At 40.1% G+C, this 22,279-nt stretch overlaps 6 protein-coding genes and 1 long non-coding RNA gene across 8 annotated transcripts in view; all 7 read left to right on the forward strand.

The window, feature by feature from the left end:
* Positions 1 to 247, forward strand: part of LOC306824539 (apolipoprotein Eb-like) — a 1,098-nt gene extending 851 nt beyond the window's left edge. The window contains exons 3-4 of one of the 2 annotated variants that reach the window (XM_079344717.1): positions 1 to 122; positions 167 to 247. The exon at positions 1 to 122 is cut by the window's left edge and continues 311 nt beyond it. In XM_079344717.1, the coding sequence (XP_079200843.1) occupies positions 1 to 20 (20 nt within the window). In that variant the 3' untranslated portion in view covers positions 21 to 122; positions 167 to 247. Of the gene's footprint in view, positions 123 to 154 lie in introns of both variants that reach the window. The other variant, XM_079344716.1, reaches the window with a different exon arrangement.
* A 1,471-nt stretch (positions 248 to 1,718) lies between these two features.
* Positions 1,719 to 2,727, forward strand: LOC306824215 (uncharacterized protein). Its single transcript, XM_079344259.1, has 4 exons — positions 1,719 to 1,787; positions 1,892 to 2,042; positions 2,173 to 2,605; positions 2,650 to 2,727. Exons 1-3 carry the CDS (start codon positions 1,748 to 1,750, stop codon positions 2,405 to 2,407), a joined length of 426 nt encoding a protein of 141 aa, XP_079200385.1. The 5' UTR covers positions 1,719 to 1,747; the 3' UTR covers positions 2,408 to 2,605; positions 2,650 to 2,727.
* A 1,084-nt stretch (positions 2,728 to 3,811) lies between these two features.
* LOC306824641 (uncharacterized protein) lies at positions 3,812 to 4,577 on the forward strand. The gene is made up of 3 exons (XM_079344828.1): positions 3,812 to 3,894; positions 3,994 to 4,111; positions 4,241 to 4,577. The coding sequence occupies exons 1-3, from the start codon at positions 3,855 to 3,857 to the stop codon at positions 4,530 to 4,532; spliced, it is 450 nt and encodes a 149-aa protein (XP_079200954.1). The 5' UTR covers positions 3,812 to 3,854; the 3' UTR covers positions 4,533 to 4,577.
* A 497-nt stretch (positions 4,578 to 5,074) lies between these two features.
* On the forward strand, positions 5,075 to 6,147 carry LOC306824151 (uncharacterized protein). The gene is made up of 3 exons (XM_079344165.1): positions 5,075 to 5,212; positions 5,350 to 5,500; positions 5,634 to 6,147. Exons 1-3 carry the CDS (start codon positions 5,173 to 5,175, stop codon positions 5,962 to 5,964), a joined length of 522 nt encoding a protein of 173 aa, XP_079200291.1. The 5' UTR covers positions 5,075 to 5,172; the 3' UTR covers positions 5,965 to 6,147.
* A 1,725-nt stretch (positions 6,148 to 7,872) lies between these two features.
* Positions 7,873 to 8,859, forward strand: LOC306824219. Its single transcript, XR_013779113.1, has 3 exons — positions 7,873 to 7,950; positions 8,087 to 8,237; positions 8,371 to 8,859. It is a non-coding gene; the product is annotated as an uncharacterized lncRNA (long non-coding RNA).
* A 5,773-nt stretch (positions 8,860 to 14,632) lies between these two features.
* On the forward strand, positions 14,633 to 16,723 carry apoeb (apolipoprotein Eb). The gene is made up of 5 exons (XM_079343403.1): positions 14,633 to 14,657; positions 14,881 to 14,946; positions 15,053 to 15,206; positions 15,312 to 15,599; positions 15,682 to 16,723. The coding sequence occupies exons 2-5, from the start codon at positions 14,901 to 14,903 to the stop codon at positions 16,025 to 16,027; spliced, it is 834 nt and encodes a 277-aa protein (XP_079199529.1). The 5' UTR covers positions 14,633 to 14,657; positions 14,881 to 14,900; the 3' UTR covers positions 16,028 to 16,723.
* A 4,202-nt stretch (positions 16,724 to 20,925) lies between these two features.
* Positions 20,926 to 21,969, forward strand: apoc1 (apolipoprotein C-I). Its single transcript, XM_079344714.1, has 4 exons — positions 20,926 to 21,010; positions 21,359 to 21,428; positions 21,517 to 21,655; positions 21,742 to 21,969. The coding sequence occupies exons 2-4, from the start codon at positions 21,374 to 21,376 to the stop codon at positions 21,800 to 21,802; spliced, it is 255 nt and encodes an 84-aa protein (XP_079200840.1). The 5' UTR covers positions 20,926 to 21,010; positions 21,359 to 21,373; the 3' UTR covers positions 21,803 to 21,969.
* Positions 21,970 to 22,279: the final 310 nt, after the last annotated feature.

Raw genomic sequence — 22,279 nt, forward strand, 5'->3', positions numbered from 1 at the left:
GTTTCACCAACCTGTTCTAGTCTTTTGACAAAACCAACTAAGTCAACCTCAACCTGATGCAGAACAGAGGAAGTGCAATAGCAGTATTGTATGATCCCAAGGCTCTATCAATGTTGTTTGTTGTTTACAGAATCATAACACCAGCTCATCTGTTTCTGTTTCAAAGTTGGAGTTCTTGTCTGTGCCTACTTACTGTATTCTTTCCATATAAAAGACACAAGTTAAAATAAAAACAAACTTCAGAGTCTGTTGTGTTTTTTTGTTTTTTTTACAAACTCCTGGTTAAGTGTTTGAAAGGTCCGGGACCTCAAGGTCTGCACATCTGCAGTGCTTCTGTGTTTATGGCACCAACAGCTCACATGAATCACAGCACAGGACAAACAAACAAAACACCCACATACCATATATCAATATCCAAAGTGCAATCAAAGGGCATTGGGTGAGTGAAGCTTGTAAGCCATAATACATGATGCGAGGGACCGCTCAGCAATGAAACATGCTAAAAGTTGTAATACGGGATAGAAAAGAATAAACATTCAGATTAACTTGTGAAATGTATTTAAAAGCGTGATAAATATGTCATTAATATGATATGAAAGGTTAAAAGAGTGGGCTAATAGTAAATAAAGAAATAGATCAGCCATTCCTATAGTTGATAGATGTGGACACAAAGCTTGACAGGACTGTCTTTGTCCTCACGTTGAGAGATCTGTATTTGTGACCTGAGGGGAGAAGGTTGTAAAGATTGTATTGTGTGTGTGTGAGTGTGTGTGTGTGTGTGTGTGTGTGTGTGTGTGTGTTCTGTCTGAGGCTATGTACTGTCCCTTTAGTTTTGTCCTTCTGCTTTAAATACGATCAAATGGTTCACCCTGTTTAACGGGTTATGATGAGTGTTAGAAGGAGAACCAAACCAGGTTGTGATATCAAGAGTAAAAACTGATTCAATAACACATTTGCAGAATGCGATCAAGACTGTTTGACATTTGTGGAGTTTTCAAGAGACAAAGCGATGCTGCTGTCACTTAGAGACAATGGATACACTTCTAGTCAGAAGTTTTATCAATGAACAGCTTTTAATTTTTGGCCAATTTGTGCGTTCTGAAATATCACACCTGATGATAAATGCACAGTATTAGAATGTATTGATAAAAAACACTGGGGCCATGGTTTTTGTGTTAGTCTACTTTTGATCTCTATATCAGTGAATCATTTGTTGTGAACATGTATATTCAATTCATAAACTTCACCAGTGAGGTCTTTAAACTTCTCCTGACTAGTGGCCTATGATGGCCACACGTGGGGCTCGACTGGGCTCAGCCTGAACGGACGACACGGGCCCCTCCTCCTGTGGACCCACCACCCACAGAGGATACCGTAGGGATCGGGTGCAATGTGGATCGGGCGGCAGTCAACCGCGACAACCTCAGCGACCCGATCGCCGGACACAGCTTCTGGCTGTTGGGACATGGAACGTTATCAATAAGTGCCTTACAGAATCCTTTACAATGATATATTATTACAAAGCTGGAGATTCAGTATGAATGTGTAATATGTAGAGTGTGGGCCTGAGTGAGTGCTGCGTGGCACAAGATGGCAGTGAGGAGAGCAGAGGCCAAGTGACAGTGAGAGTCCTGCACCTGGACTTTGGGATGTTGACTGACTGGCAGACTATAAAAGCCAAATAATCTCTTCATTGAAGCACAAGTGCTGCTAAGTGGACCTGCACAGGTATACTCACTGAAGAGCCATGAAGGTCCTAGTGGTGCTCCTCCTTGTTGTTTTCACCGGTGAGTATGACAGGAAAACATCATTTTCCTTTTTCTAAACAGGAGTAAATGCGTACTTGCATGATTAGTGTAATATTTCCACTGTTCTTATCTTCACACAAAAGGCTGTAATGCCAACTTCTTGCATGCTGATGAACCCAAGTCGAAGCTGGATGAGTGGACTGATGCTTTCTCAGACTATGCTTACAAAGCCAGGCAGACCGCTGAGGGCGCCTTCAACAAGATCATGCAGACAGAGATTGGACAGAATGTGGAGTAAGTCAAACACAACCTTTGGTGATATATTCATGGCATAGTATGTAAGGAAGTTTCTGACATGTTATTATCTGAACAAGAACTTGAATTAAGAAGTAATCTTTATTTCTTTGTTCATTTTTGTGTTTAGGGCAAGAATAAGAGATGCTGCTGGTCCAGCCCGTATTTATGCTGAAACAGCATGGGAGCAGGTTCCCCCTCCAACCAGGGACGCAATGCAAGGATTCGCTATGGTAGTCTATGGCATGCACGCAGAAGCAAATCAGAGGATTTCAGATATAAAGAAAAGCATTGAGCCTTTTGCTGAGTGGCTGATCCCTGTGATAGAGAACGTCCAAAGTGTCCTGACTCAGGGAGCCAAGTAGGCGATCGAAATGGCCTCTCCCTATGTCGAAAAGATGAAGGACAAGCTAGACCCCATGGCTCAGTATGTCCACACTTGTTTCACCAACCTGTTCTAGTCTTTTGACAAAACCAACTAAGTCAACCTCAACCTGATGCAGAACAGAGGAAGTGCAATAGCAGTATTGTATGATCCCAAGGCTCTATCAATGTTGTTTGTTGTTTACAGAATCATAACACCAGCTCATCTGTTTCTGTTTCAAAGTTGGAGTTCTTGTCTGTGCCTACTTACTGTATTCTTTCCATATAAAAGACACAAGTTAAAATAAAAACAAACTTCAGAGTCTGTTGTGTTTTTTTTTTTTTTTTTTTTACAAACTCCTGGTTAAGTGTTTGAAAGGTCCGGGACCTCAAGGTCTGCACATCTGCAGTGCTCCTGTGTTGATGGCACCAACAGCTCACATGAATCACAGCACAGGACAAACAAACAAAACACCCACATACCATATATCAATATCCAAAGTGCAATCAAAGGGCATTGGGTGAGTGAAGCTTGTAAGCCATAATACATGATGCGAGGGACCGCTCAGCAATGAAACATGCTAAAAGTTGTAATACAGGATAGAAAAGAATAAACATTCAGATTAACTTGTGAAATGTATTGAAAAGCGTGATAAATATGTCATTAATATGATATGAAAGGTTAAAAGAGTGGGCTAATAGTAAATAAAGAAATAGATCAGCCATTCCTATGGTTGATAGATGTGGACACAAAGCTTGACAGGACTCTCTTTGTCCTCACGTTGAGAGATCTGTATTTGTGACCTGAGGGGAGAAGGTTGTAAAGATTGTAAAGTGTGTGTATGTGTGTTCTGTCTGAGGCTATGTACTGTCCCTTTAGTTCTGTCCTTCTGCTTTAAATACTATCAAGTGGTTCACCCTGTTTAACGGGTTATGATGAGTGTTAGAAGGAGAACCAAACCAGGTTGTGATATCAAGAGTAAAAACTGATTCAATAAAACATTTGCAGAATGCGATCAAGACTGTTTGACATTTGTGGAGTTTTCAAGAGACAAAGCGATGCTGCTGTCACTTAGAGACAATGGATTCATTCTAGTCAGAAGTTTTATCAATGAACAGCTTTTAATTTTTGGCCAATTTGTGCGTTCTGAAATATCACACCTGATGATAAATGCACAGTATTGGAATGTATTGATAAAAAACACTGGGGCCATGGTTTTTGTGTTAGTCTACTTTTGATCTCTATATCAGTGAATCATTTGTTGTGAACATGTATATTCAATTTATAAACTTCACCAGTGAGGGGAGCAGAGGCCAAGTGACAGTGAGACTCCTGCACCTGGACTTTGGGATGTTGACTGACTGGCAGATTATAAAAGCCAAATAATCTCTTCATTGAAGCACAAGTGCTGCCAAGTGGACCTGCAGAGGTATACCCACTGAAAAGTCATGAAGATTCTTGTTGTGCTCGCCCTTGCTGTTTTCACCAGTGCGTATGACAGGAAAACATCATTTTCCTTTTTCTGAACAGGAGTTAGTGTGCACTTATATGCATCATATTTTAATTGCTCTTATCTTCACACAAAAGGATGTGATGCCAACCTCTTCCATGCTGACGAACCCAAATCTAAGCTAGATGAGTTGACTGATGCATTCTGGGGCTATGTTGACAACGCCTGGGATTCAGAGTTTGGACGGAATGTATAGTAAGTCAAACACAACCTTTGGTGATACATTCATGGCATAGTGTGTATGGAAGTGACTGACATTAATTATCCTAACAAGAACTGGAATTAAGGACTAACCTTTATTTCCCTGTTTTCTCTCACGTTTAGTTTTCCAATTCAAAAGGCAGTCCAAGAAATGTATGCCTTGATTCCTGAAGATAAAATCATGCTGGTGTACGGTATAGAAATTACATTTATAGAAGGGATCAACAAGATCAAGAAAAACATTGTGTCGCCTGTCACAGAGAAGGTCCACAGCATGCTGACTCCGACGGTCGAGCAGGTGATAGAAATGGCCTCTCCCTACGTTGATAAGCTGAAAGAAAAGCTAGACCCCCTGGCTCAGGAGGTCCAGGCTCTTATCAACTCCCTGTACCATCCTCCTTCCAAAGCCAAATGATTCCATTCCACCTCATACTGAACTGAAATAAACTGCTGAACAAGACATTATACTTTCAAGATCTTTTTTTCACAATGTTTGTATGATGGCACAAGATAACCTTTTTTAAAGTTGCAGATGTCTCTAGATACATTTAAAGTTTGAATGAATGAATAGGGTGGCCACCTGTTCAGAGACTAAATATTTAGTTTGGAGCTCAGTGCCACAATGATGTATGACTTGTGAATATGGAGTTTATGCATTTGATCTGTCGTTTTACTAAAACTGTATTATTATGTTGGTTTATTTAAATAAATCCCTTGTTTGAAAAAAAAAAGGTTTTTTGGCCAATTTGTGCGTTCTGAAATATCACACCTGATGATAAATGCAGTATTGGAATGTATTGATAAAAAACACTGGGGCCATGGTTTTTGTGTTAGTCTACTTTTGATCTCTATATCAGTGAATCATTTGTTGTGAACATGTATATTCAATTTATAAACTTCACCAGTGAGGGGAGCAGAGGCCAAGTGACAGTTAGACTCCTGCACCTGGACTTTGGGATGTTGACTGACTGGCAGACTATAAAAGCCAAATAATCTCTTCATTGAAGCACAAGTGCTGCAAAGTGGACCTGCAGAGGCATACTCACTGAAAAGTCATGAAGGTCCTAGTTGTGCTCGCCCTTGCTGTTTTCACCGGTGAGTATGACGGGAAAATTCCAGTGTTTTTTAGGAATCATGAAACGTTTACACTGGTATGCTCATGAAAATGGAGTGCAATCTGTTGAGTGGTAAAAAAGTCATATATTTCAAATGTTAATCTTTTTGTTCGACAGGCTGTAATGCCAACCTCTTGTATGCTGATAAACGTAGCTCAAAGCTGGATGGGCTGAATGATGCATTCTGGGGATATGTTGAAAGCACTGGCCGTGCTTCAGACAAAATCCTCACTGTGATCGGGGAGACTGAGTTTGGAAAAGATTTGAGGTAGGCCTTAAAGGACTATGGATGACATCCTTATGATGTAGTATTGGTGGAAATATCTGACATGCAAACTCCTATGAAGAACTTGTACAGTTTAAGAACTTGACTTGATCTTTCTGTTCACTCTCATGTTTAGTGCCCGTCTAGAAGAGGGTGCCAAATGGGCTGAGTCTTATATGGACTTAGCCTGGGACCAGCTTCCCCAAGAAACAAAAGATATGTTCAGAAGACTCTTCATGGTTTCTATAGACATTGGCATGTTTGTTGACAATGGCCTGAGAACTATGAAGAGACAACTTGAGCCCACAGTTGAGAGGTTGGCTCCCATAGGAGAGCAGGTTGCCATCACACTGATTGTGAGAGCTGAGCAGCTGACAGATATGGCCTCCCCCTACGCTGAAAGGCTGAGAGAAAAGCTGGAACCTCATCTCAATGCCCTATACCAGTCTACTGTCAAAACCAACTAGGTCAACCTCCACCTGAGGCAGGATTTTGCATTAAACGATGTTCAATTATACATTAAACGGTTGATCAATTCTCTGATCCCAAGATGTATCCTTGCTGGTTATATGAAAGTCCAGCTAATCTGTTTTAAAAGCTGCAAATGTCTTTGGATTTATTTGAGGTAATAAAAGTTGATAAATAATGCATATTGACAATGTGATCTCTTTCTATATATACACTCATGCACAAACAGTGGTTTTTGGTTTTCTTTTTGTAAAGTAAGGAAAACAACAACAGGATGTATTTGAAATTCCTCCTTTAACCACTTCAAAATAGCATTTTAAACATATTAAGTCAGGATTTAACAGGAATCCGTCACATTGTTCACACCTACAATGGCTCTCTCGTTGTTATTAAGGACCCTTAAACATATATTTAAAATGACGAACTTGGCATGTATACTATGTATACTTACATTGCTCAAGCTGAGCTTTGCAGCTGAGGACTCTGCTCATCTTGTGTTATTGGGTGCAGTATGACTTAGAAGTGTATGTCTCGAGAGCTACCTTCTCATATGCACCTCACAGCTGGAGAGTGTCCCTGTCAGAGGCGGAGGGGGGGGGATCTCCTGGGATAATATGTGACATGAAAAAAAAGGCATGGAAGTAGCAGATGAAGCAACAGTCTGCTATACAACACTACAATGACGTCATCTGCCTCTATATCAATGCAACATGTAGTTCGGCAGAATCACAAAGTCAACAAAAGAGCAGAGAGTGACATAGTGGTGAACAGAAAGCATTATGCAGCAGTGTAATTACAAGCAGGGAGATCGTAGCGGTCACATGCATGCACTCTATGCACGGTGCAGCAGTCACAGAATACAAACATCACGACCCCCTCCCATTGGCTCGAGGTCAATTCTCTGGAGAATATCGTATTGTATTTTCACAGCAGCTCACTCTGACTTGCTGCGGAAAAAATGCTAGTGATCTAGCAGAAGAAATTTTGAGTGATGTCAGAGCAAAAAATGCGGCTGTTTACATACAGCTGTTACACATACAGCTACTCCAGCAAATATCAGGAATTTTTCAGGACTTTTCTGCCATACAACAGAGATTTTTCTTTCTGCCTTTTCTAATCAGCATCCCATTTAGACAACTTACAAAACCACTTTGGAAACAGATGGGCCCAAGTGCAGAAACACATTAAATTAAACAAGAGGGCAAACAAAAACTTACTTAAAGGGATACTTCACCCATTAAAACATGAATCTCTATTGACATTGGATCATATATGTTGTAGAAATGTGAAATGAATTTTGAAGTTGGTGCCTTCTTGACTGAAAAAAAGGCAGAAAGTGTGTTTTTGGCTCATGTGCATAAAAGACAACAACTCCCAGAATGCATAGCACCACAGGCCACTCCCGCTGTAATAGAGGATTGTGTGGTGCATTTACATGGTGTCGGACACATCAGAAATACGAGTTTCTGAATTGTAAAATGCACATGGAACACCTGCTCAAGTCCAAACAACAACTTAAAAAACGTGTAAAAGAAATACTCTAGTTGCCCGACTTACTGACTTGACGTCAGAATCATCATCAAATGGGGGACAAAATATGTTTTGTTAATGTTGAAATACTTTTTATTTATGCACTTATTGCACATCAACTTTATGCTCAAATATAACTTTTGACAATAATATTTAACTGATCTTCGTCATAGCGTAATTCAAGGGCACACAGAGCAGCAAATGAACCACAGTGCAACTGTCCTAAAACGTTCAACTAAGATAAGAGTCAGTGTGGATCTGAGTGAGTGCTGCATGGCACAAGATGCCAGTGAGGGGAGCAGAGGCCAAGTGACAGTGAGACTCCTGCACCTGGACTTTGGGATGTTGACTGACTGGCAGACTAAAGCACAAGCGCTGCGAAGTGGGCCTGCACAGGTTTACTCACAGAAGAGTCATGAAGGTCCTAGTTGTGCTCGTCCTTGCTGTTTTCACTGGTGAGTATAAAGGGAAAATTCCAGTGTTTTTTAGGAATCATGAAATGTATATACTGGTATGCTCATGAAAATGGACTGCAATCTGTTGGGTGGTAAAAAAAAAAAATGTCTTTGTGCAAATCTTTTTGTTCGACAGGCTGTAATGCCAACCTCTTGTATGCTGATAAACCTAGCTCAAAGCTGGATGGGCTGAATGATGCATTCTGGGGATATGTTGAAAGCACTGGCCGTGCTGCAGACAAAGTCCTCACTGTGATTGGGGAGACTGAGTTTGGAAAAGCTTTGAGGTAGGCCTTAAAGGACTATGGATGACATCCTTATGATGTAGTATTGGTGGAAATACCTGACATGCAAACTCCTATGAAGAACTGGTACAGTTTAAGAACTTGACTTGATCTTTCTGTTCACTCTCATGTTTAGTGCCCGTCTAGAAGAGGGTGCCAAATGGGCTGAGTCTTATATGGACTTTGCCTGGGACCAGCTTCCCGATGAAACTGCGGAAAACATCAACAAACTCTCATTGATGTTTGGTCTATACAGTGGCACGCTTGTTGACCATGGGATGACAATTTTTAAGAAATAATTTGTGCCCTTAGTTGAGAGGTTGGCTCCCATAGGAGAGCAGGTTGCCATCACACTGATTGTGAGAGCTGAGCAGCTGAGAGATTTGGCCTCCCCCTACGCTGAAAGGCTGAGAGAAAAGCTGGAACCTCATCTCAATGCCCTATACCAGTCTACTGTCAAAACCAACTAGGTCAAGCTCCACCTGAGGCCGGACAGAAAGACAGGGCATCAAATAGTATTCTCTGCAAATGTCTTTAGATTTATTTGAAGTAATAAAAGCTGATAAATTATAAATTGACAATGTGATCTATTTCTATCTTGTGAATAAAATCAAAGTAAAACAAACTTCTAGTTCGACTTGGAAATGTGTTCTTAAAGTGTACGGACACCCATTTGGGTTTCTTTGTGTAAAGTAAGGAAAACAACAACAACAGGATGTATTTGTAATTCCTCTTTTAACACCTTCAAAACAGCATTTCAAATAGTTTATAAGTCAGAAGTGAGTGCCATCTGATGAACACATACAGTAAGTCACTTCTTTGTATAAATTCATGCACAAATGTTGGCTCCATAGCGGCCGGCTATTTTCCAAAACATGGTTTTAAATGTTTCTAGTTATGAGAAAGCAACACACATTCTGTCTTGATTACATTCAAAAGTAAAAGGGAAATTCTCTTGTTTGTTCACTGTCTAGCTGCAAATCATGCCCCCCCTGCCACGCCCCTGCAGGATCCAATTGTGGGTCTTGTATGTAACATGTTCAGGTTTGTCTCTGCAAGTCTGGAAGTTCAAAAACACGTCCTGCTTCCACCTTGTTTTTCTATTCCTTTTCTTCCCTTTTGTGCCTGCATCCCTGCTGCCAGCTCACTCCCACGCCACCATGCCCAGTGGCAAACAACATTCCTCTGTTCTGCCCCCAGCTGTCACGGACTGTACTCAGCGTTAACCCTACAAGTACACACACAATTCTGATTGTGTCTAAAGGTTATTGGTTATTTTTTTATAATCTTCAAATTTAGAGGTTGTAGTTCCTTACTATATCATTTACATAGTATGTACATATTGGGATCTTTTTGGAATGAGGATCAGAATTACCCAATTTCTTAACTTTTTGAGTTTGTATTTTTGCACCTACAGATGTTGAGCTGTTTTAAAAGTAAATAAATTAAAACTTCAAGAGATGTCTTAAGTTTTAAATGTTGGTTATGCCTACCAAATGTCATCTATCCAGGGGAAACCTTCTATTGATTACATTGTTAGGGGGCGCTGTTGAGCTCATATGACCCACTTTTAAAATAAGTATATACAGGGGGGAAAGTGAGGCACACCGAGTTATGTGTTCAAGTGATGAACTTTAATACTGATGCTGCTCTGTAGCTTATAGTATGTGCGCAAAAAAGCATTACTTTTTTGTAACAAAACATTAAAGGGGACATTATACGCTTTTTTCACCTTTTCAAACAGTCCCCTGTGCTCTAAATGAAACATCTGTGCTGTGCATTGGTCCAAATAAAACATGAATCAATCACCAGATGAGGTTTGTGACCCTGTAGAAACCTTCTCTCTCAGAACGCTCCGTTGTGTTGTGTGTCTCTTTAAATGCAATGAGCCACCCTGAGTTTTCTCGGTAGACATCGCTCCTCTGTAGAGACAATAAAAATGGCGGACCTAGGCAAAAGTTTTGCTCTAGGCTGTTGATAGAGTGCATGGGTGGATATTTTCTTACCAGAATCCAACTTGTGATGTCACAAACTGAGAAAATTTGGAATCATAGATCTAAAGAAGTTAAAAATGTTGAATTTGGGGAGGAACCTAAATTTCCTGAGGGAGCCATCCCAAAGGATCAATAAAGTTCAGTCTAAGTCTAAGTCTACAATTTCCTGGAAGAGGGCGTCCCCCCCCCCCCACACACACACACTTTTTATGGAGTTACATAAATAGGACTGACATAACCACCCTTATTATGTCCATGTATGAACCAATCAAATTTATCTAATCTCATCAGTTGTAAAAAAACAACAACAATATACTAAAGCAGATAAACTAAAGAACTAGTTCAACATAAGTAAGATTGGATGAAAAGAAGTTATGCTTTTTTTCTAAAGGGGTTTACTGTATGTAGTACATTTTTTTAATAGTTCTTCAGAGGTGCAGTGGACGTATTTGTTTGAAACTTTTGGTACATTGGCCAGGACAGCTGTTTGCTCCTGCTTCTAGTATTGATACTTTTCCGAGCAAACAAACTCCCCACTCTACCATCATTCAGTAATTGGCATGAAAGGGCGACCGATCACATGTTCTAAAGCTGCACAGGAGAGAAGCTACATTTACACTAATTTAAACGAAAACTCAATGAAGAGGACACATACAGCCACTCAACCCCTGTGTCTGCGTAGACTGAACTACATAGTTTTAGCGCTTTTAAAAGTGCGATTCCCCTACAGTGCCGTAAAGAACCTCGTCAGCATGCCCCTTAAGACAACCATACTAAATCTGCAATGGCTTAATATTGATTTCCCATTTTGTGAATTTACATTGCACAAAGACAGTGCTGCGTTCTCCCTTTGGCTCAGCCGATCCCATCTTGCCTCTGCAATCCTGTAATGCCTCTGGAACTATCATCATCAAAAGTGGCATGGGGGAGGGGAGAGGGCGGGGGTCAATTTGTCCCTGTTTTACGCCTCGGTGACATTCACACTGAGGGAGAAACGTCACAGGGAAGTTAACATCACACCTTGGAGCGGCAGTGTGAATTCGACTTTTGACATCAAAGGAGAACGCCACCACTGAGCGCTTCAAACGTGAAAGCTAGCAACAGTCCATCTCAGCATTTTCCCTTTATCACCACACATTCCCCTCAGACGATCCCATTCTGACTCAGAATCAGATGATGGGGGGGGATATAACACTTCACTGAACTTTACCATCAGGTTCAACAACTTCTCACCCACAGCTGTTAACTGCAGTGCCCCTGCTGAGTCGTCTAAACACATGTTTGCCTGTTTGAAAGGGTGAGATCATCCAGACTTCACCAAAAACACAATTAGTCATTTTCAGGCCGAGGTTACTTCTGTTCACACGAATGCCCTCGAAAACATCCTTGCATGAGAATGAATGTTTGACATTGCGTCTGTTGATGTGGAGCAAAAGGAGAAGCGGCCGTGTGTTAGATTGTTGTGTCAAATGTTTTACTGTATTAGCTCATGGTCTCGTCTTGATTCTGTCTGTTTCACTTCTCTCTCTGTACTTGTAGTCCCGGTGGTTCTGGGAAGCATGACATCATGCACTGGTTTGTTTGTTCTGGTTTGGGACCTTTGTGGTTCAAATGTAGTCACTGTGGACCAGTGCTCTGCAAAACACAAGCACAGAAAAACGTGTTTATGATTGCAATCACCATACTAGATATACATCTTAGGAGCTTCTGTAGCAAAAGGTTTCACACAAGGGACAACAGGTTTCCTGTAAAGCTGAAACAAAATAGATAAAAGCTCATGAGTATGTTTGAAATGAAATAGGTGAATTATGTAAGAATCTTCTATGTAATGTAAGGATGAAGTCACTGGTCCTGATAGTGTAAGTTTGACCTGAACTCGTCTTGTTATCTGAACACACACCTCTTGAAGTGATACACACACTGCAGTAGAAAAGTGGAGCAAAAGGTTTTTTTCTTTCCAATTCAAAGGAGTAAAAAACAAATGAATTTTGGGACAGTGTTAGATGAACACCAATTAAACTTTTGTGTTTATTAATCATCGTTTGCTGAGTTTCTGTAGTGTCACAATCACTCTGCACACAGATGACCTCTTATTTTGGTTATCACACGCCGATGTTATCATGTTCTCACCCTCATTACTTGACCAAGCCAGCCCGTTTAAACTTTGTTCCTGTGTAAACGTGTGTTTCTGTGAAAAATAACACAACCAAGCAAACGCCATTAAAGGGTCCAGTCCTAAAGAGCAAAAGTCATTACACATGGGCACTGAGGGGTCAGAGTTGGACTTTACAGAGGACAAGTCACAGCTTGTAGGATACAACCAGCTTCCATTGAAATTACAATGTACAGTTAATAATCAAAATAAAACGACATAACAAAAGAGTTATGCAATATTTTCCCCTTTTTTCAACACCAGCCTTTAACATGAGGTTGAATGGCTGTTGTTGATAACCTCAATTTACACAAGGTTTACACAAATAAGGAATTTCCCTTGTTGTTTCGGTGAACACAGAATAACCTTACCTCATGTAAAAATCAATAAATGCTCCAATAGATAAACAAATGACATGGTTTGTGATTTAAGTCACAATACTTTCAGCTGTATTTCTTGTTGTTAAGACATTCGAATTCCAAAGTCTGTGTTAGTTTACAGCAACAACAGTCTTTGTTAACTTGAATCATAACAAAACGATTCAGCCTGTCGAGGAGAGCATGTGTGCATGTGTATCAATTGAGAAATAAATGTTCCAGCACTTTGGTTGCTCAATAAACGGTGGTAAACAATTTTGCCTTGCGTTCATCAACATTCATCACGTCATCATTGTTTTTCTGCAGTTCCTTTTTAGTTCACTTTTTTTTCTCACCACAAACTTCTTCAAATACTAAAAGGTTTTATGTTCTCAGTAACTTTAATACCTGTTATCCTTGTTTTGCAGTGGGCTTGCTGTACTTGGGCGTCCCCAAGCCCGAACATGCTCACCTTGTAATGCTGACACATTATTTGTTCTTCAGGCACTTACAGGTAATTGATAGCAAGTACATCACACTGAAACGGGTGCAAAGGATCTGCTTGCAAGAAACGTCACCAATCTAAAATTCACTTTGAGAACAAAGACGTGGGAACTGGACATTGTGAGTCTGAAGGAACTAGTTGAATAGGTGTAAAGGTGGGGTGTCAACAGTCGGCATTTACAGACCTTTAAGATTGAAATGCAGGAATAAAAGGCTGTTTTACATTGATATGCCAGTGAGATTATTCATTCAGATGAGGGTGCTTGATTATAATGTTAAAAGAGAAAAACCCTTTAACTGATTGCCTGCAATATTTGATTCTCACCTATGGTTTAAAACTATTTACTGTGTAGTATTGTATAATTGAAGTTTAAGTTTTTTACTTTTGTCACGAGTGTTTTTATTTTTTAACTATTTCTAATTGACAACCACAGCACATTTTCAGATGCTGGTTTAAAAAAACAGATTCAGTTTCAGAAGCAACAAAAAAAGTACAATAGCCTAGAATTTTTTTTATAAACAATAACAAGGTAAACGACTTAATCTAACTTCAGTTTGAGGCCTTTTCTTTTGGAGTGCTCTTTATTGTTTTTCTCATCCTGCTTAGGTTCATCAGTCATCAAGAATCTTTGCCATTAATAATGTCCAATGATTCTGCAGCATGATGTGAATGCTCAGTATCATGTGTTGCTTTTGCAGCCCTTGTGGTTATTTCATAATGTTTCATAACCATAAAAAAACTCCTCATATATCTCTGTTGCCAATGCTTTGTTTCTTTGTGAAAGAACACTGTATCTTATTATGTTGGCCTTATTTATAAAAAAAAACATCAAAGTAGCGAAATACTGGCCTAGTAGTGGTTTTATGATTCTGGTTGAGTGTTACATTTCAGTAACATAAGATGACATATTGTATTGGCTCAATTTCAACCTCAGAAATATTCAAATGAGCGAATAAGAAGCCTTGCAATCTATATTTTCCAACATTTTAAGCAGCCTAAATTAAGCAAAGATATTTTATTGGCACTATTTTCATTTCTTAGAAACACAAGGAAAGCCCACGTACGCTTTTAGAAACTAAGTGTCTTCAGAGTAGATTTGTTTACTTTGCGCAGAAGATTCACTGTAGCTTAAGTTTTGTCAGCTGTTTAAAATATGACAGAGAACTTTTACCCCGTTATTCTTGTGACGGACAGGTTGCCCAATCACCCTCTGGATACGACACAAATCTGTGAGAACTTCGGACGCGCTGTTGGTGTCACGCAGCGTGGAACAAAACAGGAATCAAATCATCGCAGGCGCGCGAGCATGCCCCCCCCCCCTCCTCCTGAAGTGGCACGCGCATCAGCAGCGATCTCTTGGGAGAGTATAAATACCCTCAGACAGCGCACAGAGAGCACGGAGTCTCAACCTCACAGGTGAGTGCTGGCAAGGAGGACACAAGTCTCTTTTGCTTTTACAACGCTTCTTAATTACTGAAAGCTTGTGTAGTCAATATTATTTTTTTAAGTGCTTCTTTAGGTGCATGTTTTCAAATTTGCTGTCTTGAATGTACAGACTTTTTTTTTTTTAATTATTACATTTGATCTTTTTTCTATAAGGGGTCTATTAATAAACCTTCTCTCCCATTTTTTTTCTCAGGTGTATCTGTCTGTTCAACAATGATGAAGTCTTTTGCTCTGATCCTTGCTCTCGCGGTCATCACTGGTATGTCCACTGTTGTGCACAGTATTTTCCAACAAGACCAAATAAGTGCATTTGATGTACAATGTATGTACATTTATCAAAACATTAAAATGTCTGCCCATTACAGGCTGCAACGCCCGTGCCGTGCGCCAGGCTGATGCCATTGAAACCAGATGGGAAGAGAGTGTGGACCGTTTCTGGCAGTATATTTCTGAGCTGAACCAGAAAGCTGATGGAGTAGTGACTGACCTCAAGGCCTCTCACCTCACCAGGGAGCTCGAGTAAGTGATTTATTCCAAATCCAGTACTGAGACTCCTTTTGATCAGTACATCTCTCAAACTTTACAACATGCTTGCAATCCTAATTTGTATGTTTTTACTTTTAGCACTCTCATCACTGACACCATGGCAGAGCTGACAACCTACTCTGAGGGCCTCCAGGCCAAGCTGAGCCCCTACACTGACGCTTCCACCGGCCAGATCACCCAGGACCTGCAGCTCCTGGCCAACAAACTCCAGAAGGACATGCTGGATGCCAAAGAGCGCAGCACTGAGTACCTGGGCGAACTCAAGACCATGGTTGAACAGAATACAGATGATGTCCGCGGCCGCATCAACACCTACAGCCACAAGCTGAAGAAGCGTCTGAACAAGGACACTGAAGAGATCCGCAAGTAAGTTTGTTGGACGCATTAAATGAAGTCTTTTCTCTTTTGTTGACGTGAAATCTAAATGTTGTTCTTCTTACCTTCAAAGCACTGTGGCCACCTACCTGGGTGAGGTCCAGTCTCGCACCTCCCAGAACCTTGAAACTGTGAGAGGACATGTTGAGCCCTTCGTCCAGCAGGCCGGTGACTCCGCCACCAAGAAACTGAGTGACATCTCTACCGTGCTGAAGACCCAGGCTGAGGGTCTGGGCCAGCAGCTTGAGACCCAGGCTGAGGTCATCAAGACCCAGCTGGAAGCCACCGCCCAGGAACTGCGCACCTCCCTGGAAGGAAAGATTGATGAGCTGACCGAGCTGCTCTCCCCTTACGCCTCCAAGATCCGTGAGCAGGTTGAGGGCATCGTGGACAAGGTCAAGGAGACTGCTGCTTACTAAACAAAGACTGGTGTTTTTAAGGTTTTTGATGGTTGGTGGTCAGCTGTTGTTTAGCAGTGTTGACCACTGATTTCTTAATACCTGGGAAAAAAAAGGAAGGGTGGGAGTTGCGAGATACAGTTCTTTTAAGTGCATCATTGTTCAGTGTAAGATGGTTGATAAGAGAAAGAGAGAATTTTTTCTACTCTTTTTGACTCTCTTAATCACTGAATAGGAGCACCCCAGTCAGTGACAGCCTTTTAAAACACACACAGGAGACAATTATTTTTAATATGCTTGCTTTTCTACTTACATTAGCCATTCTAGCTGCATAACTCCCTAACTTTTGTGTTGACTTGTCTTCAATTTGTGTTGTTGTTAACATAACTGTTGAGTTTAAGTCCTAAAGGCAGTGAGTCCAGCCCAGTAGACACTTGTCTTTCATTTCAATAAATGCACTGATTTTTAACTTGGAGTGATACTGAACCACTTAAGAGTCCTTCTGAATTCTTTATTTGTTGTACTTCATTTGGAAGTGGAATGTAAAGCGACTTGCAATGCAAAAATGACAATCACAAAATGATGCTTGTGTGTTCTTCAGTCCGATTTAGAGTGTCCCATACGTTTCAAATGTCATGTGCCCACCATGCTGCTCACTGTAAGAGCATCAATGTGTGCTGAACAGTGCTGAGAGAATAAAGAACCCCCCAAAAATAAGACCTGTGTGTGCTCTTTGTTCCTCTGCTCAAACATTAAAGAGTCATCTATAATTTAAGAGGGAGTTCAGATAGAGGAACAAGTGGAGTTCTCATGTTCTAATAGGTATACCAGATAATGGGAAGTTAAAGGTTCAACCTCTACCTTATACTCAGGCAGGAAATATAGGATAGAGTTTAAAAAAAAAAAAAGAAAAATCATGAACTAGTGTAAAATAAACTCTTGTGAAAAAGAACATACAAAACTTCTCACAAATGTAGCTCTGATCTTTGAATTGAATCAACATTTTTCAAGAAAGCCTTTTGTGTTTATTAAATGGGGGCATTTATGTGAAGGTACAGACCCCTAGTGGTACCTTTTACAAACAGCTGACAGCAACACATGAATCCAGGGACCCAACCCCCCTTTGCGTTCAGTTATTTTCCGTAACAGACAATGAATTTTATAGTTTGAATAATGATATACTCTGTATAACCTGCACTAAGTCCTCTTTCCTCTCTGACTCTCCCCACTCAGTCCCAACCCTTAGTCGACGGTTAATTCTTGTCCAGACTTGTCATAATCTGTTCCAAGATTCCTTCCTCTCAATCCAAACAGGCATTTGGGAACCTGCTGTTTTAAAAATGGTGACACTCTACAACTTTCACCTCTATCTAGGCTCTGATCAAATTATAAAGAGTGCATGGTTGAATTTGTAAGGACATCTTTGCTCAGGCATACCAGTCAGAGTCATTCACATGCACAGATACTGTTTGTAAACACAAGCCCACATGCATGGGCGAGCTACATATCATGTTGGCCTGATCAGCTGTATATCATTTGATTGCAAATCCAGACCGGCCCAGGTCTCTCTCTCTCTCTCTCTCTTTGAATGCAGTGAATGAACCTACTGTAAAATAAAAGCTCGTGCTTCAAAATGTCCAGTATGATTCCCTCTACATTTTGTCTTACACAACAATTTTACCCCCAACAATATCTCAAGATCCTGCACAGGTTTCAGCTGCACTTCAGATGCAATGCTAGTTTGTCCTTAATAAGTGATTGCTACACATCTGGTTCGGCCTAAGGGGGGAGGTGGTCTGAACAAGTTTAACACTTTTGAACTAGTTCCTTTTATTAAACTCAGCAGGATTTTCCCTTTGAAGTGGAGAGCAGGGGCCAGTAGAGGACACCATTTGTCCCCCTCCTTTCTCCTGACCTCTCCACCAGAATCCACGCTGCACCAACATGCAGCTGTGTTTTCCTTTATGGAAGATAAAGTAAACTAAATTTGCCTCATTAATGAACAAAGACTCTCTGGCACTGGAGGACATAACGTGTATTTTATGAGACAAATCTCGAGATATAAGCTGGTAACTTCTTCAGAATCACGAAAGGGGAATTAAAGTAAGTTTAAGTGCAAGATGTGAAATGTTGAATATAATGGGAAATTGGATGACAGGTCTAAAGCTAATGGAGAAGAATAAAGTGGGTACTGTTATATAATATAATATATAATATTTATTTGAATCAATGTTAATAAAAACAATAGTCTCAGAAGAGAAGACATGCTTTGTACCAGATTTAGCTGAGTAGCTAATTTTCATCCAGCAAAACCTGACTCATGCACACAATCATACACATTTTATAAGAGAGAGGAAAGACTATTGAAGACATATTAATGCTGACAAGACTGGTAACGTAAACTATTTTTTTTGACCTTGCGGGGAAAGTGCACATTTTCAGTAGTATGTTTTAATCGTGTAAGAGTCTAAGATTTCAACCATAAAACATATATGGTCAGACTCAGATTGAAGACTGATACCTCTCTCATTTTCTCCATTGTCTTTCTACCTTACACTGTGCATGATAAGAAATAAATGAAAAATGACCTCAAACTATATTGGTGTTGAGATCAGCATATTTAAAACAAAGTAAAATAAATGGTCCTCTGTGTCAGTCTCTGAAAGTTGTTTTTCAATTATTTGATCTTTTTTGTTTTTGCCAGAAAATTCCCCACATTGCGTTACCACCAAAACATGTTTACTCTTTCTGTCTGTGGCAAAGGGCTTTGCATGTAAACTGAAAGAATGATTAACACAATAAGTAGCTGTTTGTCCCAGATGATTTCACTCCTTTCAGGAACAAGTGTTTAATTAGAAACTGCCATCAAACTGTACATTGTTGCAAGAATCAGCAGTAGGCGATAAAAACAGGAAGTCTGCTTACATCTTGCCTTCTCAGCATTTCTGCTCCGTCTGCTCTTATAAATCGTCTGCATTCTGAGCAAAAAAAAAAAGAAAGAAAAGAAAAGAAAAGAGTAGGCAGGTGCTTGATAGTCTATGACTCCAAGTAACCCCTCTATAAAAAAAATAACCCTGCTGAGATTTTACCTCACATGACAACACCCCCCCTCTCTTCTTCTTCCCTATCAGAGCGGACTCACAACAGCAGCCAACACAGGGGTCCTCATGCTAACAAAAAAACAGCCTTTTTTTGTAAGCTTGTTGTTGCAAATTGGGAGCATGCAAGGCTCTTTCACGCCCTATGCTTCCTACAATTATTCAAGAGGAGCTTATGTGCACGCAAGCACAAGCTCATACATAAGGCCATTGGCCACTTGCTGACTAAAGAGATGGAGATTCAGCTTTTCAGATTTATTGTGTGTGAACGTTGAGGCATTGTGAAGACACAATTGTGGGCTATTCATCACCACAAGGTTCCTTATAGGCCAAGTCATTAGCAACAAATGGGCATTCAGCCGTTAGCTGCAGGCCGCTTGGTGTGAAAACAGACATGTTAAGTAATCATGAAGCCTTCAAACAGTCAGACTCAGACTTCCTGGCTCTAGGTTCAGGTCCTTGCTGTAATTAGAGGTTACTGTAGTTCAACTGACTGCTGTTATTTTGCATCTGTGTCTCAGTTCCTTGTTAAGAAAGGGAAGGTTTCATCTAAATGTTTCGAAATCAAATGTAGAATTCTTGCTTTAGAAGTGGAAACTTTACCCAAAATAGAATAAGACTTTGCATGCATTCACCACAGATGTCTACTTTAGATTACAAGCTGTATGTGACAAGGGGTTCAAACAACAAACACACAAGGCATCAATTAGGAATGCAGGTCATAGGTTATAAAACAAAAAGGATTAGTAGTAACTGAGGTACAATAGGAGGAATTATATGCTCAAGTCATGTAGTGATTGCACTTTGCTTCTGTTCACTGTCTCATCTCTGAACAAAGGCATCAAAAGCTCCCAGAACAAACATTTTCAGTCAAACATGTCATTACTGTCCCTTTTCATAAAGGATGTTTATACTGCAACAGCATTGTATTGTATTAATAAAATTTTAAACACAACTAAATAAATGTCATTGAGCTATATGTTACTCTATGAAAAGTAGTTCAATTACTTTAAAGAGCAAATTCTTTGTACATATTTTGTTAATAATAATAATAATAATGATTAAATGCTTTCCTTACTAATTTTGACTGCATGAGAACTTTTCTTTATATTGGGATATTTTTAGTTTAAGTCTAAGTTTTTAGTTGAGGGCTCTGACTATTTACAAAAACAAATCAAAGTGCAAACGTTTGCACCAGGGACCCAACAAATAACAGCAAGATCAGTTTCCACAGATGACAAATGGCATAAAAATGTAAATAAAACAAAGCTGTCATTTTGATAAAACTCTAACATGAGGTGAACAATTTTGCATGCTTTTCATAAATCTAGCTTTAGTTCTGACAGCCAATTCTGGAAGACATCATCAATAAGTGTATGGTAGGGCAGTCAGAAAGAGAATCTTGGCCAATCCAACAGGTCCAAAAGGGAGCTCCCAATTTGCTGACACCTTAGTCACATCTGTTACAGTCTGTTGTTAAACACTACCTCTCATGTCACTTAATGTATCAACATAACTCTTACAGTCACAAAATCTGGCCCCAAACGAATTTATTTTTCCTAATGTTCAATAGAGAAACGCTCCCCTTCTCTTTGTACATGACAAATCAAAACATTTTGGCAGTTTTGTGAGAACGACTATTGTCTCCACTCATTTAATCAGCCTGCAGCAAAAACACAATCTTGCTCGTTACTGTTGGTCGATCGAATTTATGTGGCAAAATCAGTATATTTAAAAGCAATCACAACGGTGCTGGTCAATAAAGGGGGCAGCGACCCACCAATGTCACCACGTGTATACGCTGACCAAAGTCTGCAGAAGTGCGTCACAGCAGCCTTATAAAGAGGAACATACTTCAGTGCCCAGACACACACAGACTTTTTTTCTTCTCTCTACCGGACAACAGGTATGTCTGCAACCATTAGCATCACTGTGGGCTTGTATTCTTTGGCTTATAGCTGGCTGACAAACAGTCATCTGTGAATCATTCTTTTGTGCTACGAGCTGTTGTGACTTGTTTCTTTAAATCTACCACACGAAGACGACAGCCAAAAAGCCTTTTTGGTGTTTATCTGTACAATGTAAAGGCGTGTAGCATACGTGAAAGGAGCTGTCCAGCTTAAGTGGTGCTGAAGACGACGGGGGCGGCATATTTGTATTGACAAGCTACAACCTTTATTGATCTCTCACTGTGCTAATGTTTATTCTCTTAAGACAAGTAACCAACCAAATTGTTCCTTTCATTGCTGCTCAGGAAGCCACTGCCAAGATGAGACTGTACCTTGCAGTTGCCGTGCTGATGCTGGCTTTCGTCGCGTACACAGGTACGTCTTTTCCTGACTGAAAACGGTCCTGCTACGATGCGTTCGTTCTTCAGAGTTGTGTAACTTTTTTTTTTGTCAAACTTTGCAGAGGCCCAGGAGGAGGAAACTATCGAGCAGAAATTTACCAATTTTGGCAATCAAATGGCTGAAGTGAGCAAGGACCTGGCTGAGAAAGCCAAAACTGCCTTTGGGAACGTCCATAACAGCGAGTTTGCAGAAAACACGAGGTGATTGCCAGCGCAAACACAGATGCATGCACAAGTCAGACAATCAACTGTTTTTTTGACAATCAACTTTGTATTCTCCTTCTCAGGAACTGGTTCCGAGATATGTATGAAAAAGCAAAGGCCAAGGCTCAGGAGATCGCCCAGTAGACAAATGAACAAGTCACGTTCCTAACCCCCAACCTGACGTCACATCATTCAGCTGACATGGTTTCATTGCCCCTCTACGAAAAATAGTTTTGTCATTGGAGTGTAATAACATTAAAGAAACAATGTGAAAGAGTGCATTAAGACATTAATAAATAAACACCTTTTTTTAATGTAAATGCTGGCTTTGCATCTTTTATTTTTAAATCTCTGTAAGTGTACTTCATGAAAGGGATAGAATATAACTACCACAGTACAACATCATATGGCAGCTATGTTTCACATTATTTTCTGCTCTCAATTATAAACAAGTGTTGGCAACTGAGAGAAAACAATATGACAAAAAGGGATAATACTACCAAAAAGACAATGGGTTGAGACAATTGTTAAATATATAAATACTAAATTCAATTCAGACCATTTCATTATTGATAATGTGAATATTTGAAGACTATAGGCACATTAAATGCAAATGCAGGT

The sequence above is a fragment of the Symphodus melops genome (genome assembly GCF_947650265.1).
Source record: "Symphodus melops genome assembly, chromosome: 5".
Classification (NCBI taxonomy): Eukaryota; Metazoa; Chordata; class Actinopteri; order Labriformes; family Labridae; genus Symphodus; species Symphodus melops.